This window comes from Pygocentrus nattereri, chromosome 17 (assembly GCF_015220715.1).
Source record: "Pygocentrus nattereri isolate fPygNat1 chromosome 17, fPygNat1.pri, whole genome shotgun sequence".
NCBI classification, from domain to species: domain Eukaryota; kingdom Metazoa; phylum Chordata; class Actinopteri; order Characiformes; family Serrasalmidae; genus Pygocentrus; species Pygocentrus nattereri.
Window position 1 is genome coordinate 27,787,296 of NC_051227.1, and position 26,789 is coordinate 27,814,084.

At 39.6% G+C, this 26,789-nt stretch overlaps 1 protein-coding gene across 12 annotated transcripts in view; it reads left to right on the forward strand.

Moving 5' to 3' along the window:
• The window catches only part of tenm4 (teneurin transmembrane protein 4), a 246,804-nt gene that overhangs the window by 185,533 nt on the left and 34,482 nt on the right, over positions 1 to 26,789 (forward strand). For 9 of the 12 annotated variants that reach the window (XM_017696788.2, XM_017696786.2, XM_017696789.2 and 6 more), the window contains 8 exons: positions 2,158 to 2,419; positions 6,613 to 6,880; positions 7,703 to 7,846; positions 9,820 to 10,069; positions 11,450 to 11,470; positions 17,307 to 17,539; positions 20,051 to 20,205; positions 25,736 to 26,613. In XM_017696788.2, the coding sequence (XP_017552277.1) occupies positions 2,158 to 2,419; positions 6,613 to 6,880; positions 7,703 to 7,846; positions 9,820 to 10,069; positions 11,450 to 11,470; positions 17,307 to 17,539; positions 20,051 to 20,205; positions 25,736 to 26,613 (2,211 nt within the window). The remainder of the gene's footprint in view (positions 1 to 2,157; positions 2,420 to 6,612; positions 6,881 to 7,702; positions 7,847 to 9,819; positions 10,070 to 11,449; positions 11,471 to 17,306; positions 17,540 to 20,050; positions 20,206 to 25,735; positions 26,614 to 26,789) is intronic. The other 3 variants (XM_017696787.2, XM_017696790.2, XM_037546597.1) reach the window with 1 other exon arrangement.

Sequence of the window (26,789 nt, forward strand, 5' to 3'; positions counted from 1 at the left end):
TGTGACACTGTAGAATTTTTAAAGTTCTGTTAGAGCTCATGTGTCAAACGAAAGGCCCGTGGGCCAGATCAGGTATGTATTGTTTCAGGCAGCAAAGATGTCAGGTGTGTAGATCAACCACACAGGTAGGTTTAAAAGACCTACATCCTGAGGACATTAAAGAGATTTAACAGTTATCTGTAGCTAATGTAGCCCTTATATCAAGTAATCACATGTAACATTTGAAGGTTTTCAACAAGTGGCTGTGTTTTGCTGTTGATGTTTTGACATATTAAAATATAAGCTCTTAATGGCCCACGGATCTATTGAGATTTTTTAATATGGCCCTTTTAGTGGTTGAGAGTGACACCTCTGTGATAGAGCGCACAGCCCTTCTTTCCCTGATCAGCAGTACTATAGAAGCAGTAGACTCTGAGTGGGAATATGTTATCTGAAGTAACATAACAGCTGTGATTTGGTTACATGCAAAACTCAAAAAAACAGTTGGAAGTGAGCATTTAAAGATGTCAAACGTTTGAGGACCCTTTGTCCTTACTTGCAGTTCTCAATTAAGTGTGAAAATGTATCTGCAATAAATTAACAACCAGTTATTTACTAATACTTTCAGTATACTTTTCAGCACGGAGCTTCATGTTCATCAAAGTGTCATCCTTGAAATGAAGACTGACATTACAACAAGGGAATAAAATGGGTGGTCTTTGGCATTCCTAATGTAGAATGCTCACAAGTATTGCTACACATATTTTCATGTGTTGTATTTGTTTTCCTCAAAATAAATCTGTTTGGTCAATAATATGCAAAGCAACAAGAAAACATGCCAATTTGTTTTAAAAAAGTGTTTAAAAAGGCTTTTTGGCCCCAAACATTTGATGGGCAGTGTGCATTGTACAGCATAACTGTGCACTGTAAGAGGTTGTCTGAGGGGTCTTGCAGATTGATTGGGGGTAAATTAATTTGCTGTAAGAGCCGCATATAATTTTTTTTTTTTTATACACAGCAAAATCCCAGTTTCTGCATTAACACCTACAAGTCCAGCTGGACACAAATGTGCACTGTGTACTTTTTCTCTGTTGATTTGTAGACTACGCTTCTTTAATCTCCTGTCTTTTTTGTTGGCATGTTCTTAGAGAGGCTTTTAGATATGCTGATTGACAGTTTAATTCTCTCAGCTCTCCTTATAAACACAAATAGAGTCCGCATCCTCGTTCCACAAATCCAGTTGCGGAGGGCCACAGATTCAGTTTAATGTTTTCTCAGCTTCAGAACACCTGCTTCAAGATCATTCAGGATTAAAGCCCCAATCTAGAATCAGGTTTATGCATCTTTATGCTAATTTGTCACAGGAGGCGAAATGCAAAACTGATTTAGAAACATAACACAGATGCTTAATGGCTTCACAGCACAACACAGTCACCATTATATGGCTGATTCTGGCACTGGAAGTAAGGTGCCCATTGAGAGTAACAGCTTTCAGCACCACCCATTCAAACGATATCATTAATTTAGGCTCAAAAGCTCAGTCTTTCAAACAGAGCCAGAAGTCTATTGTATTTGTAGTATATTGTACAGCCTGCAAAACCCTCCCTAACAAGCTAAAGCGGGGTTCTCTTCAGTCAATGTCATTTAGGATTTCATAATTAATTACAGCCACAATTAAATTATGTTAGGGTTAGAGCATATATGATGCTTAGTCATAAAATGTATAGAACTGCTGATAAAAAAAAAAATTAGTCGGTGCATTGTAATGTGTGTTGAATCATTCCATTAGCAGAGATGTAACATGTGGTCTGAGCTCTTTATTATATTTATACTGTATATGCAGGCTCAAAGTGTAGCAAATGGGAGCTTGTTGGGCTGAGTGGGGATAAAAAATGACAAAATGTGGGTTGCATTATATAATGACAGCAATATGTTATGACAGATCAAAGAAAAAGTCATTTTATAGGACTAAGGTCTTTTGTTTGTCTAACAAAAAGAGAATGACGCATGACTTTACTTAAAGTCTATAATGCTGCATAACAACATTGCTGATATTAGAATTATCATAAATTGGGTCATTTGAATAGTTATTGGTGGTCTCGAATGTTGCTTTGTTTGATAATTAACCTTTCACCAAAATGTCGGCAGCTTCTCTGAACACCTCATTTTCTTTTGCAGCTTTGACCTGGTCTCTAATGGCGGTGTGGCTATCGCTCTGCGCTTTGAGCGTGCTCCATTCATCACGCAGGAGCACACGCTGTGGCTGCCATGGTCACGCTTCTTCGTTATGGACACCATCGTCATGCGGCATGAGGTCAACGACATCCCCAGCTGTGACCTCAGCAGCTTCACCCGGCCCAGTCCAGTCGTTCTGCCTGCTCCCCTGACCGCCTTTGCTGGGAACTGCCCTGAGAGGGGTGGCATCATCCCTGAGATTCAGGTAAGGGACATCCTGGGTGAAGTTGCCTGTGAACAGCAGATTTATGCAGGTGGCATGTTGATTATAGGTTTATGAGCAAAACTGCCCTGTAACCTCAGCCATGCCCCCAAGTGTAACAGAGGGCTGTGACTGGTCAGTGATTACATTTCAAAGTTGCAGGACATGTGATGGAGATGCTGTAAACACTATAGGATCATATGAGGAAATTATGTTATGACATACGTAGCATTTCGTCTTTCTATGCCAAAAGCACCACTCACTCAAAGGCAATGTAGCTGTGTGGATTGCTTTTCAGCATTCACTTCTGACACCAATTTAGCAATTATTTCTGCAAAGGCGATTTCACAATAAAGAGATCAAGTGATGTCAGAGCACAGTAATGAGGGTTTTGCCTGTCACATTGCCATGTTTTTCACACATCACTAATGAAAATAATGTTATTTATATATTATTTGCTTTTTTTTTGTTCACTGTTAAATTTACTGTTTTTCCCACTGTTTCCAAAGTTTAGGCAACTTGATTAAACTGCATGTGAAGGGTTCCATTCTAAAATGCTGTATATCCATTTGTAACAATAATATAATATATAATATAATTTTTAAAAAGAATAACAGATAATGGAAAATACACTTTAATTCTATTTCTATTTAAGATGGTACAGTGGTACAGAGTCAATCACAGACTATACATATCTACCCTGTTAAATGCACAGGATATTTACAACAATATAGATCAGGAGAGTTATGACTGTTATAGACACAAATGCACAAATAATATATTAAAATAGATAAACAGATTATTTTTTCTGTTATGAATCTTGTTAGCTGCTTCATTCTATAACTGACAAAGCTTCTCTTTGTCTGCCATTATGCTCTGCCTTTGCTATATATTATCCTCTATAAAAAATACATTCTGTACTAGCCCACCTGCTGACATTCTCATATTCATTATAGTTCTGTGTACACATTTGAAAGTGTATTTCTATGTGAGTTCTTTTTGATTAGATGAGCAGTTGCTATTAGCTTCTAAATGACCTACTACTGCTGTTAACAGATGAAAAACAGGGCTTCTGAATTGCTCTCTGTAAATGGGCCGCATCCCTCTGTCGGGTCGTGCCTGCGATTCATAACGCAGAGGCTTGTGTCAGTGATGGACGGCCCTGTGCTCTCACACACACACAACGACCGGATAGGAGGAGTGAACATCAGGTTTGAATGGAGGAGTAACTCTTGCTAGTGCCCACACTGTCATTTTATCAGCCCTGCGTAATTGGTTGGAGATACACAGTCCAATTTAGTGTGCCAGCTTTTTACAGAGCAACGATAATTATGTTTAACAGGAGAACGGACGCGTGTCGAATTTCCATGTCCTGATAAGTTTGCAGTCACTGGTCTTGCAGTGTTTGCTGTCTTTTCTCTAAGTTAGTTATTTTTTGGAGGAGGGTCATGAGGGCTGTGATGCAAGCACTTCAAGAATTTTGTAGATGAGTTTGTGCATGAGATGATGTGTGCATGTTTGTGTTTATGTATGCAGATTCATCCGTATGCTTACCAGTGCATTTGTGAATCTGTATGCCAATGGCTATTTGTTATTAATTTGTGTTTGGATGCCTGTCCCTGCCTTTCTGTAGCTCTACCTGTGCTTGTGTGTTCCTTTCTAATTACTTTGTCTCCCACTTTGCTTTACGAGATTAATCGCTCAGTGCTACACACAGTGCTGTCTGGCCTATTAATATCAAACCATATCTGTCCTGTCCCTGAACACACTAGTCTGTGCCACAGACACTGGTTTGTTTTTAGACAGTGTCAGGACTTAGGCTCATGCATACATTTGCATACACATATTGGGGCCACCCCTGTTCAAATTACATGTTAAAATAAGTTAACACATCCTCTACAGAGAACACATTTTAATACACAGTTACTGTTTATTGGCTGAATTTAACATTTTGGAAAAAAACAATCCAATGAATGTGTCATGTGCAAAATACATAGCACAGTACCTCAGCAAATAAACAGCAGAAAAACAGCAGCAACACATATTTTACATGTAATTTCACAGAAGCCTCAGCACCTAAATATAATTTCATATTTTTCCGATTTTTGTGCAGCTACCTTACAGCTACCTTTCCTTTTGGAGATTTGCTTTCAGTTTTTCAAGGAATCTGCAGGGATGTTTTTCAGTAGCTTCAAAGTCCAGTCTTAGAAGTTGGTTTCATTTTATGCTTCACAATCCTTCTCACAGCTTTTATTCTGAAGATTTGCAGGTTTCTTCTTTTATGTCTAATTTATTTTCTCACTAACAGTTTCTTGACAGCTACACATAGCATTATGTTGTCTTCACAGCTGAAGAACAGAAGGAATTTTTTGTAAAGCAAATGTTTAGTTTGATTTTCTCTTCTCTTTCCAAAAAACTCTTAGGTACTGTTTATCTCACAGTGACAGTTTTTGTGGTCTATCAGGTCTTACATGATTGTTAGAAGTTGTGTTTTCTCTATATCTTTTGCTCATTTTTTGACTTCCAGTTTTAGAAACTTGATTATTTTTCCAATCTTATGTCAGTGTACTCTTCTAAAAAATGGCTAACTTGTGCATAATGGACATCGTGTCTGGAAATATACACTCACCAGCCACTTTATTATATTATTTTACTTGCTAGTAAAAGTTTGGACCCCCTTTTGCCTTCAGAACTGCCTTAATTCTTTGTGGCATACTTTCAACAAGGTGTTGTAAACATTCCTCAGAATTTTGGTTGGTTATTTGAGTTACTGTTGCCTTTCTGTCATCTGGAACCAGTCTGCCCATTCTCCTCTGACCTCTCACATCAACAAGGCATTTTCGTTCACACAACTGCCCCTCACTGGATATTTTCTCTTTTTCGGACCGTTCTCTGTAAACCCTAGTGATGGTTTTGTGTGAAAATCCCAGTAGATCAGCAGGTTCTGAAATACTCAGACCAGCCCGTCTGGCACCAACAACCATGCCACGTTCAAAGTGACTTAAATCACCTTTCTTCCCCGTTCTGATGCTCGGTTTGCGCTTGAGCAAGTTGTCTTGACCACCTCTACATGCCTAAATGCATTGAGTTGCAGCTATGTGATTGGCTGATTAGCTATTTGTGTTAACAAGCAATTTAATACCTATAAAGTGCCTAATAAAGTGGTATTTATTTTGATCTCTTAGCACCTTCATTTTTGCTCATGGTCTTTACAATTAGTCTTTTCTACTGTTGATTTATGAGGATTTACAGACAAGCATAAATCCTCCAGCATCCTTCATCATCTTTGTTATACTGTTTATCTGTGCATTTGTAAAGCAGCCAGTGGCTAATTGCTCTGCTCTCATCTGGGAAGGGAAAGGGATATATGTGTTGACTTAATGAGAGCACCACAGTATGTGTCTAAGGGATGATAGGAAGAGAAAACCTCTGAACCAGTCACCTTTCTGCAGTAGGCTCAGCTTCACACTTCCATTAGCTGTGTTTCTTATGCAGATGTGCCACTGTAATTTCATTTTATAGTGAAGTACTTTTGTTATGGCGACGCAGCAAACAAATTGATTTAATTGATGTTGTGGTATGGGATCTTGACACATTTCCATTTCTGCATTCCAAACATGCACATCTGCACTCATTAGTGTAGTGATTTAAATAACATGCGAAGTACCAGATGAACTACAGAACATTACACACTTGAAGGTTGTTCTTTTCTAATAAAATGTTGTACTTTTAGGACCACTGTTATTGAAAACAGAATTTTATGTATGTATTGATTATGTATGCATTAATTCCTTCATCCAATATATGGAAAACACTCTATTTTGAATTTACTGTATTTGTAATTTTGTAAAACACCCTTTTAAATATATCAGTTTTTTTCTATTGCAGTTTAGCCCACCCGTTTACAGTGAGGTAATAAGTAGTGTTTCAGTCTGGAATGCTTTACAAAAGAGGCACAATACAGAGCAGCTAGTCAAAATAGAGATCATTAACACATTTCAGTCTTAACGGTACAATAAGAAAAACAGCCTGGTTTATTCTAATGGATATAGAAAGGTTAAAAAATTGACATCTAGACAATAATTAGGATGGTACATAAAACTACACACGTGATAAGTGGACCTCACTTTTAAAGTACAAGAAAAATGTGTAATATGGACCCCTACTTTTTGAGTAATTGAAGCTCTTTATCACAGGCTCTACAGGAAGAAGTGCATATCCCAGGCACGGAGCTCCGCCTGGGCTATCTGAGCAGCCGCACTGCTGGCTACAAATCCCTGTTGAGGGTCACTTTGACGCACGCAGTCATCCCATTTAACCTGATGAAGGTGCACTTGATGGTGGCGGTAGAGGGTCGTCTCTTCAGGAAGTGGTTCTCGGCTGCTCCTAACCTCTCATACGATTTTGTCTGGGACAAGACAGATGTCTACAGTCAGAAGGTGTACGGCCTGTCGGAGGCTTTCGGTGAGTGGACACATTTGGTTAGGAGATCTCAAATCAGTTTGTGCTTTAGCCACTATTCAGAATAATCAGTGTTTTGATTTATAGGTGTTTGCAAAGGTTTGAATATCCCTAGTAAAAATAAATTTTTTGTTGATTTCCTAGTGAAAAGAGGTTCACACACCCTCTACAGAGAACATGCTTTAATATTTTGGTGCGGAATTCAGATTTTTTGCTGAATTTAACATTTTGGAAGAATTGTTATTTATCGACTAACATTATGGGTCTAAAGATAATTTCTTTGGTATTGCAGTGGAGCTATGAAGCTAACATAACTAAGAAATGTTCAGTTAACTATATGACATATTCTAGTTTGTAGGGATTCAGCTATACTCCTTTGTTGGAGATTACAATATGTCATAGCTCCAGTGTAATACTAAAGAACTACACTTCTGACACTGAACATGTCTTTCATAACTCGCTGCATTTGCTGTAAGGGGGAAATTGGGATAGTGTAGTGGTTACACCTCTGCCTTCTACACTGTAGACTGGGGTTCAATCCCCACCTGGGCAAACACCCTACACTATACCAATAAGAGTCCTTGGGCAAGACTGCTAACACCGCCTTGGCCTACCTGTGTAAAATGATCAAATTGTAAGTCGCTCTGGATAAGAGTGTCAGCCAAATGCCGTAAATGAAATTGTGTGAATTAGAATTTTTGAACAAATTATCACTTTGGAAATGTATATTTTGTTTTTATTAAAACCAGTGACAAACCTTCTGCTTGGTTTTGGTGGGAGTGCATAAAGGCTGAAAGCTCATTGTTATTTTCTCTATTTGTCCAGTGTCTGTGGGGTTTGAGTATGAGTCATGTCCTGACCTGATCCTGTGGGAGAAGAGGACAGCCATTCTGCAGGGTTACGAGACTGCTGCATCCAGTCTGGGGGGCTGGAGCATAGACCAACACCATGCACTCAACATACAAAGTGGTGAGCTTAGCCTAAAGCAGTTTAGGACCAGCCTTTCATGTTGAAGTTATAAGGAGTGTTTCAGTGGACTGCTTATAAATGAGGTACAATACAAGCATCCAATCAAAACAAAACAGAAGCCATAAACATATATCCTTGATATTCTGATCTACACAGGCTCACAACACTTTGTCATGTAACAACTATTAAAGTTCTCTAACGCTATACGATTATTACAGTTCTCTAGCGGGTGCAGACAGTCATTTCAGCACTGTAGACTTCGCAGTTGGCTACCGTGACATTTTGTCTCTTGGAAGATGTGTCATGTCCACCGTGTTCTCTTTTCTTTCTTTTCATGGTGTTTTTTTATTTTTTTTGGCGGGAGGTCAATTTTGGTCCTGCCGCTTGAGTTGGTTGTGAAGGAAGCGAACTGAAGGCACACAAAGGCTTCTCTCTCGCCACTTTGTGTCAGGAGCATGGTCTCCCGCCAGTGCCCATACACAGTCATAACAGGAAATGAGGCGTACTTACAGCAGGAGTGTGTGGAGCGCAGGTGGCACTTCGATCTGTCACTGAAAGCAGTCCAGTCATCAGGAGGACAGGCTGCTTGGACAGAGGACTTCTGCTGAAGTTAATTCTATTTGTCTACCTGTCTAGTGTCTCGCTCGTTCATTGTCTCCCTCATCCCTCTCTCTGTAGGCCCATATCCCATTTGCGCTTTAGCTTTTTTCAAATCTATCTCGTTTAATTGCCTTTCCTTCCCTCTTTAGTGCCCTGAGACAGTTGCCTAACTGATGTGCTCATATTTAGGATTTCACACAAACACAACCACAGTCAGTGGGTGTTCTGTGAGCAACAATGCAGGAATAGCCAGACATTGAGTTTTACATTTTGCTCCACTTACAGCCACATGAGTGAAAGTTCTGCAAGCGCATGTGTGCTGTGCTTTGTACAAAATGCAAATGGTCCAAGATTGATTTCCAGTATTTGTTAGATGTGGATGCATTGAGTTTGGCAGGGTACAGATGAAAGAAATGAGCCAGTAGTCAGATGGTTGCAGGTTCAAATCCAGGCACTGACAAAATACTCTTGAGTGTGCCCTCAAAGTGTCTTACCCACTACCCCTCCATGTGGCACTGTACTTCAGGTGATGCTATGTTGGTGTCAGAATGGGTATGGCTAAGTAACAAAATTATCAATATCCAGTGTAAAATGGGTCAGACAAGTTTAACTGTCTGAACAATCTGAAGTGCGATTTTGCATTTCTTCATTTTAATAAAGGTATTCTCAGATATACAATAAATACAGAACAATAGAGAATAGAGAGAGAGAAAAAAACAGATCTAACAGCCTTTATTAGCAGTGACTGTAGATATATTATTTATCAGTTCTAACTTGAAAGCTAGTGAACAGCCGACACCATTGTCAAAAGTGCAGACAGTGTGTACAATTAAAATGTTTATTACCACAAGAAATACAATGTAGATGTGGACAGTGAACACAGTAGACATTAGTTTAGGTAATCACTGTACAGGCAGATCAGCCTTGGGAATGAAAAGGCTCAGGCCAATAAAAGTGAGCTTGCCTAGATCTGGTTCTGTTCACTTCTCCTCAGTTCTTTTTGGTAATAATATGAAATCCCTTTTCATAGAGCAACAGGCATGCTGTTGCCCCATGACAGGGGAAAGGCATTTTAAATAAAGCTGAACTGAATTGAATCAGCATTAAAACCCCAAGATTCGCTCGCTCTCAACCTATTTTGTTTCACTACAGAAAAAGCTGGAATAAAAACAGAGAAATAGCAGGATTAAATATACTCACAGCTTGTTTAATTCACAACTTAAATATGCTCTGAGTATTTTTAACAACATGAGTGAAAAAGAAAATTATAATAAATCTCACATTGAGGATTCTGTTTTATTCTGCTGTAATAACATTGTACATGCAGAGTTTTACACCATTACTAACATAGTACACCTTGTCTTTTTTCATAGGCATCCTTCACAAGGGCAATGGCGAAAACGTCTTCATTTCCCAGCAGCCCCCAGTCATCGGGAGTATCATGGGTAATGGGCGGCGGCGCAGTATCTCCTGTCCGAGCTGTAATGGCCTGGCTGATGGAAATAAGCTTTTAGCTCCTGTAGCTTTGGCCTGTGGCTCTGATGGCAGCTTATTTGTAGGTGACTTCAACTATATCCGTCGAATCTTCACCACTGGGAATGTCACCAGCGTTCTGGAGCTCAGGTAAGCCATGCCTGCTAATATACACACACACACAGAGACATGGTTTTGCCACTGAGTATTGCGAGGTAAGCTCCTCACAGATCAAGTGGGTATCAGTAGTGGCTATAAACTGGAGGGTTTTACTCTCCTTATACTAAATGGCATGAATCTCTGCACTCAGGGCCAGATGTATGGTACTGTGCAAATGTCTTAGGCACCTTAGCACATTGTTTAAAACCATTTATCTGAGCAGTGATTGTGGATTTTTTACCTGTTATAACATCAAGTTTTATAAAAAAAAAAAAAAAAAAGAAAAACAAGTAGAAATACTATAAAAATGAAAAATAATTTCTCATTTTGAAAAAAGTGGTTGATATCTTGTGAGTTGGTTAGAAGAAATTATGGATCCATTTATCTTATCGATGGCTCCAGTGATAACATACGTTTATTATAGTTTACTTTTCAAATCACCAACACACATTTAACACAATGAAGCGCTGATTAGCCTAAACCAGTGTGGACGATAATGACAATACTGAGCTTCCTCGAGGACAGGTTTGGAAAGGGTGAAGCACATATAGGTAAAAGCACTTTTTGTTGAATTCATATTACTTTCAATGTTAGGTGTGATTTTGAAAGGCTTAGTAAAATGAACTGTAGTAAACCGACCTGAATATGCAGTCAGCTCCACATTACATCTCCACCCACTTTCTTTCAATCCTCGCACATTTGGCACAGCCCTCCTTCAGCATATGGTTGAGGAAGAGAAGTGCATTTTGCATTTGACCACATACATGGCACATATACTGTGCATTGAGCCTCGTGTGCTAGTTTTATACATCTGAATTGTGCCTGAAACTGGTGGAAAATGCTTACTACAGCTGGCTCTTAGAGTATTTTCTGCTTTTCAATACTGTGAAGATGTATATGAAGCCTCTGTGAAGATCTAGACAGCTTTTTTAATATGAATGTATTTGCCAAAGCCGTAAAATCCACCTGGCTAATCAAGTCAATTTCTAAGAACACATGGAAGAAAAATATAGTGCTAGCAATAATGCTAATGCTTCCTGTTTACATGTGTCTTTACACCCATATCTTTCTCTCTCCACCTGTCCTTTCTATTAGCTAAATAATATGCTAGCACGTTTGACTGCTTTTGAAATGGGAAGTGCTTCAGATATTTGCTCACTGTAGTCATTCTGTATTTTTTCTGATCATTACTAATTCAATTCAAGTTTATTTATATAGCGCTTTTTACAACAAGGTTGTCACAAAGCAGCTTTACAGAAAAACAGGTCCACGCCTACTAACCAAATGCTAACTCGCTAATTAATACTAACCCCTGCTAACCCCTTTTGTTCTCTTCCTTCTTTTTTCTGCTGTCCCTATCGAACGGTACAGAAATAAAGATTTCAGACACAGGTAAGAGATTGCTGAAAGGATTGTTTCTTTTTTCAAACATCCACATCATCACAGTGCCATATGTCTTGATGCTACAAGGCTTTATGGCATCACGCTAAAATGCGGCAGGGATCTGTGGAGTTAGACTGCGTGTTGTGCGTTCATCGCATGCCTTTCCTGCAGCGAGGAAAAGGGCAGTGTTGCCATAATGCATTTCAAACGCTGATGGAGGTGGACAGAAGCTGGTTTGATGCGTGTTGCCGCCCTCCTTCTCGGGTTATGGTCACACAGTAAGGCAAACATTTGCAGAATAAGCGGTGCTGGTGTATGGAAGAGAGCACGAGTGCCAGGTCCATTATTTGAAATGTCAGACAGGTAGACGGAACAGCAGTCATGGTCTTAACATAAGCTCCGTTTCAGCGCTTTAAATATTTCTGGCCCTCAGGGGACATGGCTCCCCTAAAGACCGTAATCACCTTCTCCTCCTCTGGAGTTTTTTGGCGGGGGCTGACTGCCTCATGTGCAGTGCAGCTTGACATTTTGGTCAGGGACAAATTACACCCTCATGCACTTTTAGCAGCTTCCAAACGTGCAGTTCATTAACAGCATTTGATGTGATGGGTTGCAGTTTGTCATCAGAAATGTTCAGAATGGCAAATCAAAAGCCTGAGCTTAGCCCTATCAACATCTTGCCAGCAATACATTAGGAGACTCTGGTAATGTCTTTTTTACATTTGGCTTGGTAAAATGTTCATACGTATGGAATCACTGCTTTCATTAATGTACAACAAGTTTTATTACAGAAATAGGTATAAATGATAATATTATGATGTTACCACTGCACAACTTTATAGGTTTTTAATTTGTAGGAGAATTTTTTTTTTCGACATATCCATGATGAATGGTGAACAAAGTTGTAGATGATTCCATAATGGAATCATTCCATAAAAGCTGTAGATAATTACAGAATACTATTTATCATTTAATAAATTGTGTCCACAAACCTTGAAATTTGGAATTAAGTGTTCTCTAAATGCTTTCTGGTGTCTGACTTAAAGTATAATATATAATGCAATAAATGATCACTATTTACTAAGTTATTATTGAATAAAACAACAGCAGTTATTAATATGACTGTTGAATGAAAGTACATTCAGCATAAACACATGGAATCGGAGCTTTCTCTGTGATACCGTGTTTTCTATCACTGTGTAAAATAAACATGGTTTTACCTTTATTATTGGATACACTGTGAGCACATTCAGAATAGAACTGCTGAGTGCTTGTGTTTCATCAGAGTAATGATAAAAATTGACTAGAGTGGAAAGTATATTCATTTTCATGTGTTTGCCTAGAAAGGAATGAATGAATGAATGAATGAATGAATGGATGGATGCCTAGAAAGGTAGTCTGGACAAAATGACAATTGTTTCTTTGTTAACAGAATGTTTGTTTACGTGTCAAAATTAATCCCACATCATGTTATTAATTACAAAGATAGATTTAAAGGAAGAAATAGATGCTCTTTGCATACTGATTAAAGGGTTCAAAATTAAAAACACTGCAAAGTGTGGGTTCTGGAATGTTACTTCTAGTAGTGGAGTGCATGTCATGGTGTTCTGCTATCTGGCATGGCAGGCAGCAGAGTGGCACTGGGCTTTGACTGACAGGACATGACTGGGCAGGGGAGGTTGGGAAATACCAGCTGCTTGCAGTCTTCACACAAAGCCTGTCTACCATGAAGCGCTATTAATTGATCTCTGCATTGGTGGGTCACAGCAAATGTTTCAGTTATAGACGGGACACAGAGAGGTGTGACACGTTTCATCTTGTCTTAATGTGGTCATCACAGCAGTACTGCAGTATAAGGCTGAACATGGCTGTAGATGTGTGCACATAGTGGCATATGTTAACCCTTGTCTAAAGTAAGGCAGGTGTTCTTCTATTAGGTAGAAGCTTTAAAAAATGGTCTGTGGGCACAATCCCACTGCTGTTGTATGAGATATACACATGTGGATATGTAGAAATGTAAGCTGTATATGAATTAGGACTGGTTATGATGTATCGTTCGGCCAATAAAATCAGCTCAATAGCATCAGCCAATGAAATAAATGTTGTACGGGAAAAGCCACAGCAGGGTTGGTTGGCACAGTTTTACCTATCCACCGTGTATATCCCAGGCATATCAGGCAATATTTAATGGAATTAGTGATTACATGGTTTAATTCATGTTGTGCCCCAGCACAGTATTGGCTGGTACGAGGTTGTTTGGCACAGATTTTAAAACTTGTTTTGTTTTTTTTTATTGTAAAGAAGGAGGCAGCAAATAAAAATAATTAAAACTTTTAATTTAAACCAAACCAGCCTTCAAATGTTAAACGGCAAACATAAGACAGGTTTGAATAAAATGTTTGTTTTAAGTGTTGAATGAAATAAGAACAAAAAATAACAGCTTGTTCCAAATTGAATGTGAATTTATTATGAAAACCTGCCATTCCTAAATGTTTGAAAAAACATTGTTTTTTCATTTCTGCATTTTAAGTAGAGAACTGAGTTCATGTTTAACGTTTAACAGTCTTATCAGTCAGTGTAGTGCATTGTTGAAGTAAAGCTGTTACAGCCTTTCTAATACTAAATTGGCCAATATTATCTGTATTGATATTGTGACAAAAATGGTTTGTATTGGTAAGACTGTAGTGTGAATGTGTACGTGAATTAGAGTGTGTGTATGAAATCTCATTGCCGTGTGCACTGACCCCCACTAAAGCAGCCCCCCAACCCCTGTCCCCCATCCAAGCCGCACCCTCCCTCGTCACAATGACCCACTGCGAAATCCAATTATCTCCCCCAAACCGTCTATAGTGAAAGAATATAGACACAGTCTACGAAGGTCAGTACTCCTCACAACAGAGAGTATGATGGGAAACCAGCACGGCAACACACATAGCGCTTTACTGATGATGTACTGCTGGAGCGTGCAGGGAGACGACAAAAAGAAAGTAGCTTGTGTCCTGCCATGCCACGCTTCCCCCATAGAACCAAGCTAGGGAACAAAACGTTTGGAGACAAACCCGCTTTGCCTCCGCTCCACACGCCGATCATCAGTCAACGGGTCAGTGGCCTGCCGAGGCGACGTTCTGCCCCCAGGATGGCCGCCGCAGCCTGTTTCCAAGCATTCAGCAGAAGGTCAGTTGTCATCCTGCATAACGGATTGGAGCTGGCAGCAGCAAAAACGGGTTCTCCAGTTTTCCCCTGAACTTCCATGAGGGTCTGTGCTTTGGCATGGCTGTTCTCGCCCTTTCAGGGCCTTTCATGGTGAGGTGCGAGGCATGTTAGAAACGGGTTTGGAGATAGCCCAGGTGTTAATGATGATGGGCTGTGGCAAGAGAAGCCCTGAACTGAAGCCCTGTGACTTGAAGCCGTCTTTAGGGTGCTGCCCTCTGCTTTATCAGGACAGAGTAGGATTCATGCTTATTCGCAACCTTTTTTGGCCTCTATCTCTAAGCATCTCTCTCCCCTGACCCTGACCCTGACCCTGACTGCTAGCTGTGTGGAAATGTGAACTGAATGAATTATTGGCTATGCATTAGGTCCCACTTTATGTGGATAGTCCTTTATATTTGATCTACAAGTCAGTTGACACTCAGTAGGTTTACGGTTTGGTTTAGGATTAGGTTTATGTTCTATGTTATGTGTGTGATAGTAAAATGTAATAAAACTGACTTCTTCTTCTTAGTATAGCAGATAACTTAATAAAAAATTATGTAATCACAGTATAATTATACTGTATATATTAATATATGTATATTATGCATGTACATATTACAAAAATTGTAAATGTTTTCAGTGTTTTCAGCAAAATAAGATAAAATTATGGACAATAGTAACTTTGCAGATTCTGATCATAGTAGATGTGGAAACCACTGAAAAGTTCTGCAGAATTTCTTTGCTGTTTTGAAATGAGTGAGAAATAATTTATAGAAATTTACTTTTCTTATCACTAGTTTGAACTGCAGCTTCTAAGGGTAAAGGGTCTTTACAGCCCTGCCTTCTGCTTCACTGAACACTGGAAAAGAGCAATTTTTTACTCTTCATGCTGATTCGTGACCTTTTTGCTTCTATCTCTCTCTTCAAGCATCTCTCTTACCCTGACCTTTCTCACTCTGCTCACATAAAGATAAGCGCCAGTGAGAAGACCCACCACAGGAGGATGGAGAGGGTTTTTCACACATACACACAGTGTGCTTTCTCTTTTACTACTGAAAGAGATTAAGATTCAGACATCATTTGTACCTAATTTCTCAGTTATTATTGCTTGTGCTTGGACAAAGCTAATGCAGGTTTTAAGATCAACAAAACCACAAACTCTTCCGCTTCTGCCCATGTCAGAGAACTAAAAAAAGTTGTTGTTTTTTTGTTTGTTTTTTTTTTAAGTTGAACCGACTTTTTAAAAAAATAAAAAAGGGACAGAATCAATCTGAGCTTAGGGGTAGGCGTGTGGGTCCACAGTAACAAGTAACAAAGTCCATGTCTATTGAAGTGCCCGGCAGCATGTCGCAATTATCCAACTTGTGATTTCCAGAAACTTTAAATTGCAGTGCAGGTGCCTTGCCTGCTTTATTTGATTAGCTTGCAGAGGGGAAGAACAGCAAGCAGGCTCTAGATTGGAGCTTGTGTTGCAGCAGGTAGCTGGCTCTCTCACTCCAGCTTTGATTGGAGCTATTTTGTCAGGCCTTGATGTTGCCGTGCCCCCCGTGTGGATGTGAGGGATGACTGTGTCAGCCTGACTCGGCTGTATAATGGGCTATTTGCTAAGCTGTATGCCGTTTCTGCTCAAGAATGCATAATGTTTTGAGATACCATCCTCAGACTACATATATCTCTATCTCCCCTGGGACATCGACAGAACACCTACCTGAACCCACACTGACAGTGCATTAGACGCCTGGGGTTTTGCCCATTACAGGACCTGTGTGCGTCTGATAGTTTGGCAAAGGCGCACATGTTGAATTCTGGATTACACACATTTACGGCAGCTGGAACAGTAGTTTTAGATGTTGGTATCGACAAGTACAGTGTGTTTTGTGAGCAACAACATTGGTTTTATGTATACTATGAACATGCACCCATCTGCCTGTTGTCAATGTGCCTGCAGCAGAGATCACTATATAAGATGACATAAGGCAGATTTTCATAACTGCTGCAAATGTCACAGATTTTCTCAAACCAGCCTGTCTTGCATCCTACAAATCCAAACATTAATACTAAGATTTAGACTGTTCCTATTCATTTTTTTACCCCATTTCTAAACTAATTAATATAATATTGAATATCTGCGAATACCAAGTCTGGATATTTATGTTTGCTTGTGTAATACAGCTGCATTAGGAATGTTTTTGAACAGGAGAATCATAAAGAGATGGCAACAATGACAAATGACAAAACAACAATGACAAAACCAAAGGGCAAAAATATAGGTCAGGAACAGGCAAAAACAGGTCATACACAGGTCATAAACGTTGACCTCTGTCATTGCCAACAAAGAATATATAACAAAGTATTGAGATTAACTTTTGTTATTGACCAAATACTTATTTTCCACCATTATTTGCAAATACATTCTTTAAAAATCAGACAATGTGATTTTCTGAATTTTCTTTCCTCATTTTGTCTCTCATAGTTGAAGTGTACCTATGATGTCAATTACAGGCCTCTCTCATCTTTTTAAGTGGGAGAACAGTCACAATTGGTGACTGACTAAATACTTTTTTCCTCACTGTAATCAGCAATACAAAGAACGCTCAGTGTGAAACTGGAGATGTGTCACCTTTACTAAGATTAGCTTTCTGTTTTGCAGTAACAGTCCTGCCCACAAATATTACCTGGCCACCAGTCCAGTGTCTGGCGCTCTATACCTGTCAGACACCAGCAGCAGGAAAGTGTTCAAGGTGAAGTCCCTGAACACAGTGAAGGATGTGGCGAAGAACCTGGAGCTGGTAGCTGGGACAGGAGACCAGTGTCTGCCCTACGACGAGACCCGCTGTGGGGATGGAGGAAAGGCCGCAGAAGCCACTCTCACCAATCCAAGAGGTAAGACCTTGAACAGTACTGAGCTTAGATTTGAAATATATAAAGAGGTTAAATGAGCAATGGTAATGTGGCTAATGACAAATTTAAAAGTTAGCCAGTTTGAAGATGCTCACTTTTTGTTAGCCACACAAACCAATTAGCCAAACAAACTCATTTAGAACAAGTGATTACGGTTACTTTAGCAACAGAGTACTAACCACAATAGGCTACAACTATGTCCAATGATCTAAAATTGCCTGGAGAGCTTGCAAAGAATTTCATGTTAGTAATGTAAGGTAATATTGCTCACAGCGCTTTTGTAGATGGCCTGTGTGGGTGCTATAACTTCTGTGGCTTTCTTTCTCTCAGTTGCGAGGCTTTTTCTAGATAGGAGAAGTTCTGAGACAGGTTTAACAGCAAAATTGCTCTTTCTTTTTGTGCTCATTCTGCATATTAATGCTCTACAAGTTGTGGATAAGGAGGATAGCCTTTATGCATAATTCTCAGAATGAGATGGCATGTATGGGAAACTAGAGCTCATCTTGATTCCCACACAGTTTAGTTCCCGTCCTAATATAATAGACCTTATCCAGTTAATGCAGTTCTTCAGGAGCAATGAATACTGAAGTAAGGTGAATCAGAGTGGGGTTGTAGCCTGTTGAATTCAAAGCTTGTGTCTAGAAAGGTTCAAACTGTTACAGGAAGTCAGTGCATTTCATGTGTCTAAATTTTCATGTAGTCGAAGTAAAGATTCAGGTTCAAGGAAGTGAAATAATAATAATAATTAATATTGTGACAAATTGGCTTTAAAAATATTGCAAATTTAAACCGTATTCATTTTTTTTAAATCTCAAAAAGACTTATATTCTGATAACTCACAAAATGGTTCAGCTTTTAAGTGCTTTGTTATTAATCTCATATTTAGTTGTAAGTGTTATATTAATATTATATTATCTCATATTCTATTGTAAAAAAAATGTTAAAAATGAATTTAAAGGTATTTCTTTTGCCTCCAACCTGTAATAAATGTGAGTGCTATTGAACTTGACATCTGTAATATGAATCAAAACAATATTTTCATATCGAGAAGTCTTTATTCTCAGACCACTTTTTCTGCTGCAGACTAAATGAGAAATATTTAAACTCTTTTGAGTAATTTATGATAGTTATGTAGTAGTGTATGCAAATTGTTTAAAATCTATTACATATTATTTACTGTTTGACATGCTGTATTACACTGGGTTTACCTCAGATGCTCTCAGGTTTGTGATTTCATAGATGCACATGAGATTAGATGCAGCTCAGGCATCACGACTACACAAAATCATCTTTTCAGCTTTCCGCTTGAAATTCATAGTAAAAAGCTGAAGCATGAAGCTAAATTATACAGCTCTCATCCATCGTGGCAGGGAGGTTGGAGGTGGAGGGTAGCCCTCAGCTGAATGGAAGATATTTAGTGGTTTGAGTCCTTCACTGGAGTTTGAGGAGTGCATTGGGACGGAGTGGGGAGGAGGGAAGGTACTGCAGGATTGGTGAAAGAGCCTGAGCTTTGCAGCTCAGATCAATGCTTGCCTCCATTTCCAGAAATACAGGCATAATGGTATTTTCTCTCCACAGCTTTCAGATGGATGGTGCTCGAGCAATGTGTTGTTCAGTGCTCATAAAGGCAAAAGAACATTCACAACAAAAGCCATTGATTATAGACTCAGCATGTTGTAGCTGGGCCAAGCCTTTTTTCTGACTGTTATATGACACATTACTCACCCGATCACATGCTTTCTTATAGCTCTACAGCCATACCTCATTTCTCTCTCTTTCTCTCTCTCTCTCTCTCCCTATCTCCCTCTCTCACTTTCTTTTGCTTGCTCGCTCACTCCGCATGCTCTCTAGCTCCTATTGTTCAAAGGACATAAATAATGAATTCACATGGATATTTTATTTGTCTTGGGGGTTGCTACTGAGCATATCAACATTACGCAATATGCGTTCATTTCCTCCACCTATGTCAGTTCCTAGTATGCTTAGTATGTTCAGTATGAATCAATTTAATGTTTATTGGATTTGCAAGCTCAAGTTGAAGTTGTTGTTCTTGTGTTGCTGCCTCTTCATTTAATTATTGATCGCACAGGATCGATTTAAAATTGCATCCAAACCAGCATAATTAGCTTTTAATTGTAAAGCAGTCTTGCCCTTCTATTTTTCCTTAGTGCTAATGCTTTAGTACCATAGTGTTTTATATAGAATTTGAAACCCTGTTACATTTAAAGATAAAGTTAAATTCAGTTTTTTTTCTTTCTTCTATAAAGTTACTTCTTGGATATTCTGAAAAGCTTGTCCAATGTTTTCTGCAAAAAAATGTATTTGTGGGTAGAGCATTTCTAGGTCAGTTGTATGAGGTCAAATGTATGTATATGGAGTATGGTAAAGTGGCTTGGAACGTGGCTCAGCCAGTCTGGTTTTAGAACTGAAACTGTCATTCTGAAAACAGTGTTTGAGGCTTGTTTTTTCCTTTCATTTTGGTTTTCGCCACAGGCATCACAGTGGACAAGTATGGCATGATCTTCTTTGTAGACGGCACCATGATCCGCCGCATCGATCAGAACGGAATTATCTCAACATTGCTGGGCTTCAATGACTTGACCTCAGCACGACCCCTGAGCTGTGACTCGGTGATGGACATCTCGCAGGTGTGCTCTTCTGCTTCTCTCTGTGTCTCACCCATCTTCTCGGCCTGTGAAAGGCCAAAGTAACCTCAGTCTCTCTGCTGTCTGAGCACCAGCCATCATGTCAGAGCCTTAGGAATGATGTCTGTTGTGCTGCAGCTGGCCTACAGCCGCAGGCCTAAGAGAGTTAGAATCTTACACAGACATACACACAGACTCACAGAGACATACATTCATTTACACGCCTTAAAAACCACACATATGCCCCATGACCACCCAGTGGACCGTCGCCCAGATCAAATGCTAACAGTCACCCCAGGCAAGGACACAGCGCTGACTAGAGGCACTGGGGCTTCCATTAAGGAGATGATGAACCACAGGGTCTGGCATAAGAGGGAAAAAAACAGAAATCTTTCTTTAATGGTATCTCAGACCACTCCAAATGTCCATGAATTTATTCCACTTTTAAGAAGCCATCACGTCTAAGCTCCTGCTGTGCTGATGGCACTCTCTGTGAAGTGTGGATACAGGGAATATGCTTCTAGTCATACCTTCAGTTGATTAAGCATAAATGTAATTTTGTTCCTCATGTTATTCTGTCTTCTGTTGTTTGCTTCAACCTCTTCTGTTTGTCTACACAAGTCACTGGCTAGTCATTTTAATCTGCTGAATCTGACTGCAACAATCTGTACAATGCCTACAGAACTGTTAGTAGGACATAGACATCTGATCAGAATATTGCATGCTAATCTGATGAGTATATCTAGTTTGTTATATACAGCTCTCTTTTGAATGTTTGTTTTATACATTTTCAGGTCATAATGACACTGTAAAGTCCTTTTTGACAAAAGCTACATGTTTTGTAGCTAAGGCTACTTTTGGTTGACTAAGGTTAACACTAGTGTAGTGTTGCGTATATACAGGTATACGGCATCTACCCACCTCAGATGAGACAGAGGTTATCCAGAGATACGTATTTTTTGGTTTACCGAAGAGAGTAGAGATACAATCATGCAGTCCCAAGTTGTATAACCTGCGCATTCTTTTATGTTTTCTGCTGTCATTCTTTTTCTACTTTTACTAATAAAACAGGAACAACTTTCACTTTTTAAAGAAATCTGCAGGGATATTTTTCCACACCTGCAGTGTGGAAAGTTCAGTCATAGAAGTTTGTTGAATTTCCTGATTCTTACTATCCAAGTAATCCTAGTTACAAATTCAGAATCATGAGTCCATAAAACCTTAAAGCTGTCTAACAGTAAGGCTTATGGACAGCTATGCATCCTTTCATAGTCATAGTGTTGAGTTACCCATGACTGAAGGAGCATGGACAGAAACACGTGGACAAGTGGAGCTTCATTTTCTCCATCTTGTAAAGATGATTTAAGTACTGTTTTTCAGACAGGCTGTTAGGATCATTTTGGAAACGTTTTAAACTGTTTTCCTTTGACTTTTCCCTTCCTTATTCAAGTAAATTGTCTTATGTCTGACCTACTCAGAAACATCTTCTGAAGAATAAATGGCTGTTTTGAATGGATAGTAAATATATGAAGCTTGGTCTCTGACTTACAGTACTGTATTATTATTATTATTACATAGAGGTACTAACACTTGTGTACAAGTACTTGTGGCACATATACATGAGCCCACATCCTGACAAGATATAAAAAACAAAACTTTGTGTGTGTGTGTGTGTGTGTCTGTGTGTCTGTGTGTGTCTGTGTGTGCGTGCAGTTTTCCTCTGTGTAGCCTCAGCTGCCAGACTAAGAGAGGCTTTATTTTAGAGATAGGATGCAGAGCACAGGGTAGACGACCTGCAGCTGCCTACCACTGTCCCACAGAGACCCCCAATAAACACACACACACACACACACACACTCTCTCTCTCTCTCTCTCTCTCTCTCTCTCTCACATTGACAAATATACACAGATACGTGCACAAACAGTGTCTTTCTCTCTCTATCCCCTTCTTTTCCCCCCCAACACACAGTTGTGCACACACCAGACACACTAGCACTCACACAAACACACATACACACCCATACGCTGGCAGTAAGGCTGCATACAGCCCCTGAAATGATGACAAATTACACTCATTCCTGCCAAAGACACTCAGACAGTAAAAAGCATCCATTAAAAATTCATGGGTAGCACACCGCTCTGCTACTTCAAACACCCCCACCCCCCACTCCCAACCCCTCCACTTAAGCCTCCTGCCACACTTTTCCGGACTCTTCTAAAGCCTCTGCTTTCCTTTTCATCTCCCCCTCTTACCTGGTTTCATTAAAAAAATATATATATATATATATATATTTATTTATGTATGTATTTATTTATTTGCCGTCTGATTTCTACAGGCTGGATAAAATAATTAATAGGCCATATTTGTGCATTTATATGGTTTGTCTGGATTAGCTGAGTTCCTCACATGTCATCTCTGCCCTCCACCTGTCGGTTTGTATTCCTCATTTCAAGCGTCCCCCCGCAAGAACTAAGAGTTTCGAGCCTCAGCAAGATTGCTTATTTATGTTCTTTTCATCACTGGTGAAGTGCCTCCACCATGATTAAGTCTGTTTTTGAGCGAGAACCTTCTCCTCCACGAGCACACCCTCCTCTCTACTGCGTGCCAAATGATGAAAAACTGTGCTTTAGTGAGAGAGAGAGAGAGAGAGAGAGAGAGAGGGGGCTACTTAGGATGCATTTTCGTTGAAGGGCTAAAGAGAGAACAAGCTTAGTCAGGGTGGGGGACACTGACAGCAGCATTTGCTCTGACACCCAGCAAGTCTTCAAACAGTAAAATGTGATTAATTTTTACCCTTATGTTAAATGTCAGATTGGTAGGATGAAGGTTTTTATTGAAAAGACAGGCCTATTTAAATATGCAAGCAAGTGAGCTTACATACATAAAGATAGGTCTGTGGTTTTGGACAAGGTCACAGTTGTGTTTTCTCCTTGCAGTTTGAGTGTACTTAGGGGTGAAGAAGTCCTATCCTGTGTTCACTGCACTTCATTGATTTAAGCGTGACAGAAGGAATGATTTAATTTTTGTGGATGACATCAATTTTTACAGCCATATTGTCCAATGGCTGATTTTTATTAGCTGTTTTTTTTCTTTCTTTCAAATATTCAAAGTGAAATAAGCTAACAACACAGCAGGTAATATTCGATTAGCATTAGTCTGTTTATCTGTTTATCATAAAGATTCAGATTAACATTTTTCTGTGTGTATATTCCAAGCCATGACACATACTATGGATTTATGTTTCATAATATGTTTATTATAATACAGGATGGTGGTGTTTGAATATTTTTAAGTAATGCTTTACAAATTTAAATGTCAAATTGGACCGAAGAAAAAAACATACTTTACTTTAAATGTAAAACAAAGGAACTACTTTTTTTCAGTCATTTTGGACTTTTTTGGTCAGTTTACTGTGTGTGTGTGTGTGTGTGTGTGTGTGTGTGTGTGTGTGTGTGTGTGTGTGGGTGGATAACATCTATATGCATGTGTGGATAACATCTATATGCATTTGTGTGTGTTGTGTGTTTGTGGCGGGGGGCATCATACCTACATACTACACCAACATGCAAACCATATGCACATTTTTGCACTGAATTCTCCACACACACATGCTGTCTACCCCACACACACTTATTCTCATGAAATATTCAGCTGAGTCTGTTGACAAGAAATATGTTTTAAGGTCCCCCTCCTCATTCCCTAGTAAAGGCATTTCCCTGGGACTAGAATTATCACAAAAAGCCCACTGCTTTGATAACAGATACACAGACACATAGGGGTGGCCTGAAGTTACAGTACATGGGAGTGTTGCTTGTGTTGCTATGTTTGTGTTTGTAGCTCATATAGGAACACCATTACCGTTCACACACACCACCACCCAGAGCAGTTTGCAAAAAAGGTTGTGATTCTTTAGGAAATTATTCAGTGCAGCATGATGTCTTAGATTTCACCACAATTGCTTACTTTGATACAATTTAGAATAAAAATACTCTGAATGCACAAATGTGGATAATTACATATTAGTAGAATACATATAATAAAAGCTATACACCAAGCTTTTTGATCAGTTTTTATATTTATGTTTAATAGACAATTAACCCTTTAACCCCTTACATGGCCAGGGTCCGCTTTTGGGCGAAATGTTTTATTACACACTGGTATAACTTAAGAACAGCTCTGTAAGGCACACACCAGTAGCATTATATTGCTATTTTATCATTTCATCATTAGTCATCAGTAAAAAACAAATCAGTAATAAGCGCTTACCAATCTGATCTGTGCTCTGTATCGGTTTGTGCGCTCACACTCAAATCATAGGGCATCTAATAATAAAGGCAACCATGTGCATCTCTGGTAAAGTGATAGAAAACACAGTAGCACATAGACAGCCTCAGTTCTGTATGTTGATCTATTTTACTGTGGCCAACATAGATGTACATGTGCCGCAATTCCACTGGTGGCAGATTTAAATCTCTTAAAGGGTCCATAGATGTTTGACAGCTTCTGTGATACAAGTGATTTTATTCAGATCATCCTGTGAACAATTGTATAATGGTTCCTTTAATATACCCTGGGTCATTTTGGAGATTGGCTAGACTTTGCTGATGGTGTGGTACAGTGCTATCTTTCCATTTCTTTTCTCACAAGTCTGTGAAAAATAGATGTGTCCCATTTGATGTAAGCAAATCAATTGGCTGCTTTCAATGTCTTCGTTTAATAGACTACACTGCACGGCAGCTTGTTTTGCTTTTTTTTTCTCCCAGTACATTAAAAGCATCTTTTAATCAAGCGGCCTTGTTACTGTGCCAGGACGACTACTGAAATAAGACCTTTCATAATCTATTCCCTAAGAGAGTACTCAGGGTTCACCCCAACCAAAGGGTCTGTGTGCACATTAGCTAGATTGGGTAATTTCTGTTTGTTAAAAGGCTTTTACATTGATTGTTGAACAATAAGTCATTATTGGCTAGGCTGGGAGGTGAGCAACGCTTTTCTGTTGTGCACTGGTTCTTGCTTTTGAGGACCTTGCCTCCAGTCTCTTTTTTATTATATAATGAATAACCCAGTACAGGGAAAAGACATCCACAGGTTGAGTTGACGGATGTGCTGCAGTCCTGTTTGGGTGTCCAGAGTCCACATGATCAATGCTTCCCTGCTGCTTGGGTTTAATCTGATCATTTGATTTGGTTCCACTCCTCCGTTCCTATTCATCCTCCACAGCTCCTTATCGCTGTGGATCTGAAAAATCGTCAAGTGTTTTTTGTGTCCTTACTCTTAGCTTCAGCATAACTAGTGAATTCCTCTCCTCACTATCAGATAATCAGCACTCGAGTCCACAAAGGCACAGTAGAAAAATAGTCTGGGCTTAATTCAATTACTTTTTCTAGGTGTATCTCACCTGCTAACAGTTTTCAGCTATTGCTGTGTAATTTAGCTCCCCCATGGAAATTCTTCCCTGAATGAAAATTAGGAATGGCTTCTTTATTTTTGAGTCACAAAGTAATGATGGTCGCTTTTCTTGTTTCTTTATAGGTGCGTTTGGAATGGCCCACTGACCTAGCAGTGAGTCCAATGGACAATTCCCTATATGTGCTGGACAATAACGTGGTGCTACAGATATCTGAGAACCATCAGGTGAGGATAGTTGCTGGTCGGCCCATGCACTGCCAGGTGCCTGGCCTAGACCACTTTTTGGTCAGCAAGGTTGCTGTTCATGCCACACTGGAATCCGCCACCGCCTTGGCCGTGTCTCACAATGGCATCCTCTACATCGCCGAATCTGACGACAAGAAAATCAACCGTGTGCGACAGGTTTCGACCAATGGCGAAATCTCATTGGTCGCAGGCGCACCTAGTGGCTGCGACTGCAAGAATGATGCAAACTGCGACTGCTACTCAGGTGATGATGGCTACGCCAAAGACGCAAAACTCAACTCTCCATCCTCTCTGGCGGTCTCACCTAATGGTGAGCTCTTCATTGCTGACCTGGGCAATATTCGCATCCGATACGTACGCCGAAATAAGCCTTATCTCAACCCGCTCAACATGTATGAGGTATCATCACCTATTGATGATGAACTCTATCTGTTTGACGCCAATGGGAGCCACATCTACACCCAGAGTCTGACCACTGGTGATTTCCTGTACAACCTGACTTATTCTGGAGAAGGTGACCTAAGTACTGTCACAGACAAAAACAAGAACAAAGTGACCATTCGCAGGGACACCACAGGGCTGCCCCTCTGGATCATGGCCCCTGATGGCCAGACCTTCTGGTTCACTATTGGCACTAATAATGCACTCAAGAGTGTTGCTGCCCAAGGTCAAGAACTAGCAATGATGACATACCATGGAAGCTCAGGACTGCTGGCAACAAAGAGCAATGAAGATGGATGGACCACTTTTTATGAGTAAGTAATGGTCTTTCACATCACATCTAAATGTTTCATTACCATTAACATTTTTAAATTAATAGAAACTGACTATTGGTAAATTAGAGCGCTTTGGTAATTGCACTATGTAGACAGCGGGATTCTGCAGCTAGACCAGGCTTTACAGAGAGATTTGTCCGTGGCTCAAGTTGCCA